At 33.6% G+C, this 6,316-nt stretch overlaps 1 protein-coding gene across 1 annotated transcript in view; it reads left to right on the forward strand.

The window, feature by feature from the left end:
* The window catches only part of LOC106474537 (putative oxidoreductase GLYR1 homolog), a 6,887-nt gene extending 3,071 nt beyond the window's left edge, over positions 1-3,816 (forward strand). The window contains exons 3-4 of the mRNA XM_022402865.1: positions 2,918-3,019; positions 3,649-3,816. Of these exons, the coding sequence (XP_022258573.1) occupies positions 2,918-3,019; positions 3,649-3,816 (270 nt within the window). The remainder of the gene's footprint in view (positions 1-2,917; positions 3,020-3,648) is intronic.
* Positions 3,817-6,316: the final 2,500 nt, after the last annotated feature.

A 6,316-nucleotide genomic window follows, 5' to 3' on the forward strand; every position in this document is an offset into this window, starting at 1 on the left:
TGAGTAGTTTGTTCATTACCTGGTGATGAAGATATTATAAAAACATCATTGGATGAAACTAAAGTAACTGATGGGTCACTCCATATGTCCCATAATCTTGTAATGGTCATTACCTATCATGTTATACATCACATGGTCTTCTAGTGATTGTTACCTATCACTTTATACATCACATGGTCTTCTAATGATCGTTATCTATCACTTTATACATCCTATTGATCTTGTAATGATCGTTACCTATCATGTTATACATCACATAATCTTCTAATGATCGTTACCTGTCACTTCATATGTCCCATAATCTTGTAATGATCGTTACCTATCATGTTATACATCACATGGTCTTCTAGTGATCGTTACCTAACACTTTATACATCACATAATCTTGTAACGGTCGTTACCTATCACTTTATACATCACATAATCTTGTAACGGTCGTTACCTATCACTTTATACATCACATAATCTTGTAATGATCGTTACTTGTCATCTTATATATCATTTCATTCAAGAAAATTGTGTATAACTAAAGTTATGTTTCAAACATTAATTAACTTGTTAAAACTCAATCCAATAATTGTGTCATAAAAATATTTTATATTACACATCAAAAGCTTAAAACCAATTATTGCAATTTCAGAATGAGACTATATACATACAAGATTGTTTCACAATACAGATTATAATATGTATCAGTTTTATACAAGTAATATAAAACAGGTTGTATGTAGGGCTATAGTCATATCTATTGGTAATTGTTTATTGTGGGGTGTTTCTGGTTATTTTTAACATAGTAAATATAAGTGAGTTTAAGAGAAAGCTTGATAACTATATGAATGATAAGGGCTGATTTTGATCATTTTTTTTATATATGTATTTTATATATTTAATATTTTCCTTTTAGTTCAGAGGATGGGACAGCCTAGATGGACCAATAGGTCCATTGTTGTCCCTAAACATTATGTTATTTTAATGTTTTGTGTTCGAGTCTGAGGAGCGTAACAGTCCAACATTCTTTGTGTCAGAGCAACTTTCTGAAATAGTTCTCGCTTCTTTACAGAACACATTTTTGTAGTTTCTTTTTAAGTTGGAAATTTTCTTTGTAAATTAGTTGTGAATCTGACACTTGAAGTGCAAAAATTATAGAAGCTGAACAAACTAATTAAAAAATAAGAAATATTAAGCAGTTATACATACATCAAAGTTATCAGTCAAATTAAGTACAAAATCATCAACTAAAAATAAACAGTGAAACAAACTTTACTGTGTATTTTTTTCAGGCGATGTTGGCAGTGGATCCAAAATGAACCTCATTGTTAACATGATTCTCGGAACAACATTGGGAGCGTTAGCCGAGGCTATGGCCTTAGCAGACAGAGCCGGTTTATCCCAGAAAGATTTAATAGAGATTTTAGGACTTGGTTCCTTAAACTGCCCAATAATCATCGAAAAAGGCCAAGGTAAGTGATTAAAGGCAACATTTTGTAAAAAGGTTTATTCCGTTTTACAAGAAAATACACTGAATTGAAAGCTAACAAATGGATCAGATTGAATAGTTGTACAGTCTAGTTTTTATCATAAGTTGTAGAACAGGGTCAATTAGCTACTATGCTCACAAGTGTAAACAAAGAGAGCTGTAATTTTGAGAAGTAACTTTCCTACTATTTGATGATTCAGAAGTTAACTACTAAGCCTATTATTTATACTTAAGTTATTGTTCACTTTAATTTTGATTAAAAGATGGCCATTGATAATTACCTAAGATAAGACATTATAATATCTTCATCACCAGGTAATGAACAAACTAGTCAAGGTAACGATCATTAGAAGATTATGTGATGTATAACAGTGATAGGTAACGATCATTAAAAGATCATGTGATGTACAAAGTGATAGGTAACAATCACTAGTGATGTATAACATGATAGGTAATGACCATTACAAGATTATGGGACATATGAAGTGACAGGTAACGATCATTAGAAGATTATGTGATGTATAACATGATAGGTAACGATCATTACAAGATCAATAGGATGTATAAAGTGTCTTGTAATGATCATTACCTATCACTTTATACATCCTATGATCTTGTAATGATCGTTATCTATTTATGTGATGTATAAAGTGATAGGTAACAATCACTAGAAGACCATGTGATGTATAACATGATAGGTAATGACCACTACAAGATTATGGGACATATGAAGTGACAGGTAACGATCATTACAAGATTATGTGATGTATAAAGTGATAGGTAATATCTGATCCCCAGTCAGCTGTAGATGTAACTAAATAAACTGTAACATCACATTCTGATGTGTATCTGATCCCCAGCCAGCTGTAGATGTAATTAACTGTAACATCACATTCTGATGTGTATCTGATCCCCAGTCAGCTGTAGATGTAACTAAACAACTGTAACATCACATTCTGATGTCTGGCTGATCCCCAGACAGCTAAAAAGGTAACTAAACAACTGTAACATCACATTCTGATGTGTGTCTGATCCCCAGCCAGCTGTAGATGTAATTAAACAACTGTAACATCACATTCTGATGTGTATCTGATCCCCAGTCAGCTGTAGATGTAATTAAACAACTGTAACATCACATTCTGATGTGTGTCTGATCCCCAGTCAGCTGTAGATGTAATTAAATAAACTGTAACATTACATTCTGATGTGTATCTGATCCACAGTCAGCTGTAGATGTAACCAAATACAATATAACTTCACATTTGTAGCTACATTTTTCTTTACTCTTAGTTTTAAGCACCAGTTTCAAAGTTGATATGTTCAATTTTCTAGCTGTAGGTTAAAATGTATTTACATATAACTACTTATTGTTATATGCTTATTAAGTATGATTACCTTATTATTTTTTTCTCAAGAATAGTTCTTTGTTTATTTGAGCAGTTGGTGTTTGGAAACTGTGGAGTATTGAAGGAAATGAAAAGAAACAAAGGCTACGTGGAGATGACATCTATAGACCCTCAAACTTCTCAAGATGTAGCAGAGGTCAGTTTTTATTTTAACCTCAGTTTTTGGTTCTAGTGTATCGTACCATAAGTAGAGAGTAGTAGTATCGTAAGTAGAGTGCAGTAGTGCTGTAAGCAGAGTGCAGTAGTGCCGTAAGTAGAGTACAGTAGTGCCGTAAGTAGAGTGCAGTAGTGCCGTAAGCAGAGTGCAGTAGTGCCGTAAGCGGAGTGCAGTAGTGTTGTGTGTACTGTAAGTATACTACTACCTCAGAAAGATATCACATAATGTATCAAAGTCTTAGCAAACACAAACTTTTTATTTTGTGAAAATACCAATGTTTCATAAATCATGTAACTACTTTAAAAAGTTTTATTTCAACCTTAAATTAAAAACTCCTTGTTGGAATGAGTTTAGTAATTTCTAACGTGTCTTTTAATTTTTTAATTGCAAAGGACATTTGTGAGTAAATCTTGGAGAATAAAAATTATTGTTTCAGCACATGTGAGCTGCATGGCAAAGTGTAGAAACCAGAACTTTCTAATCGCTCAACTAACTGACTGGGACTTTACTGAAATATAAAAATAAGGCCTTAATTAGTTACTCATTTGTCATTGATTTTTGAGTGGTAACATAATCCCTCAGTTAGTTTAATGTCTTATTTATTTCAGGCTATTCAAGCACAGGGTGGGAGATACTTAGAGGCCCCAGTTCTTGGTTCCAAGCAACCGGCCGAAGATGGCATGTTGATTATATTAGCAGCCGGAGAAAAATCACTGTTTGACGATTGTACCAGCTGTTTTAAAGCTATGGGCAAACATGCCTTCTACTTGGGTTAGTTTAGAATGTTTCATGAAATATTATAACAAGAGGTACACGTGTACCAGACTGAAATTATTAAGCCCAATCTGAGCCAGGCCACTAGGTTGACCGTGAACGTAGAAAATATATATACATAGGAATAACAAATGGCACAGACTTAACTGAATGAATATTTTATTCAATGCAAACACTTTCGGGAATGAAAGTAAAGCTTTCTTATGTATTTTTAACTTAAAATTAAATATGTTAAATGTGACATTAACAAAAAATCCTTCTTTTGCCTCACTTAGATATTGTTAAGTACAAGGCTACTTGAGCACGGTCTTTCTTTACTTTTTGATTTAATGTAACATATTCACGCTTACACACCAGTCTTTACAACCATTTTTTGGCTTCTCGCTGTCATTAGCAGATTATATATTTGTAAACTAAGCTAGCCTCTGTGGCTCAAAGATCATCCAGCTGTAACAAGTGACCTACCAAATATTGTTCGAAGATCAACCAGCTCTAACAAATGACCTACCAAATATTGTTCAAAGATCATCCAGCTCTAACAAGTAACCTACCAAATATTGTTCAAAGATCATCCAGCTCTAACAGTGACCTACCAAATATTGTTCAAAGATCATCCAGCTCTAACAAGTAACCTACCAAATATTGTTCAAAGATTATCCAGCTCTAACAAGTAACCTACCAAATATTGTTCAAAGATCATCCAGCTCTAACAAGTGACCTACCAAATATTGTTCGAAGATCAACCAGCTCTAACAAGTGACCTACCAAATATTGTTCAAAGATCATCCAGCTTTAACAGTGACCTACCAAATATTGTTCAAAGATCATCCAGCTTTAACAGTGACCTACCAAATATTGTTCAAAGATTATCCAGCTCTAACAAGTAACCTACCAAATATTGTTCAAAGATTATCCAGCTCTAACAAGTAACCTACCAAATATTGTTCAAAGATCATCCAGCTCTAACAAGTGACCTACCAAATATTGTTCAAAGATCATCCAGCTCTAACAAGTGACCTACCAAATATTGTTCAAAGATCATCCAGCTCTAACAAGTGACCTACCAAATATTGTTCAAAGATCATCCAGCTGTAACAAGTAACCTACCAAATATTGTTCAAAGATCATCCAGCTCTAACAAGTGACCTACCGAATATTGTTTTGCTGCAGACAGCTAGTCTTTAATACAATGTAGAAAATTATATATTGTATAAATCAATAAACATTATCGTAATTCTAATAAAACTTTTATTTTTCTATATTGTCTAATGATTTTATGCAATGAGTTTTCTGCACGAGTCACATAATCGAAAATAATCCTGCAAAAGTTTCAGTAAGTAAAAATCTATTGTTGGCAACAGTGACTTCACCAGTGTCATCGGGACAGGTAGGACAATTGCCCTCGGGACCCTGTATACAGGGGCCTGAGAGACCCATCAAAATAATAATAATAAAAAGTGTTTACTCCAATCAACTGTCACTGTTTTTCGTTTTTAAGAAGTCGTATTAGAGAAATTTCAAGTAATGGCTTTACAACTTCTGTTTACCGTAAAGACACGTTTACTGGCCTTTTCACTCAGTTTGACAGCTTTATACACTTTTCTTTCTCATTCTCTGCCTTACCTCTTCCTTCTAGTCCTCATTCTCTGCCTTACCTCTTCCTTCTAGTCCTGCACAAAGAAATATCTTTCATACAAAGTATTCTTTTTGAAATGGCTGCCCTATGCATTTCTTTGAGAAAATAACTTAATTATTCTTAACTAATGTGTTTGTCAAACCACCCAAGATACCTACTGTACCTAGACTTCCTTTATACACCTGCTTACCATACCTTAAAATACAGAGCTCCCTTATCACAAAACAGTTGAAACAATTATGTAACTTTTACTATCCAAAATTGACCTGAAAATTATTTTGAAACCTATTTCTATAAAAAAAATGTCTACTTCAAAGATCGTGCACCACTGCCCATTGTTCACATCTCAGCTACATGCAGAAACTGTAAGGACCTTCTATGTTGGTGAAATCAGATGTCATCTTAAAGTACAAGCATTTCAACATGACTATAAAAACAAAACACAGCATCCAGTTCCTCTCTCCAACTTTCAAATTCTCTCAACAGCCAAGCATAATTACCGTTGTGTTTGTTTTGTATTACTGAAGATGGAATGCTTCCTATTATGTTTGTGTTTTGCTTTATTATTAAATTACATCTTATACATGTATTAACTTCATATATCCCATAATCTTCTAATGATCATTTAATTACATATATAGCTGACTGGGGATCAGATACACATCAGAATGTGATGTCACAGTTTGTTTAGTTACATCTACAGCTGACTGGGGATCAGACACACATCAGAATGTGATGTTACAGTTTATTTAATTACATCTACAGTTGGCTGGGGATCAGATATACTTTAATTACATCTACAGCTGACTGGGGTTTAATTACATCTACAGCTGACTGGGGATCAGACATTCTGATGTGTTGTGATG

Source organism: Limulus polyphemus, unplaced genomic scaffold (genome assembly GCF_000517525.1).
Source record: "Limulus polyphemus unplaced genomic scaffold, Limulus_polyphemus-2.1.2 Scaffold7334, whole genome shotgun sequence".
NCBI lineage: Eukaryota > Metazoa > Arthropoda > Merostomata > Xiphosura > Limulidae > Limulus > Limulus polyphemus.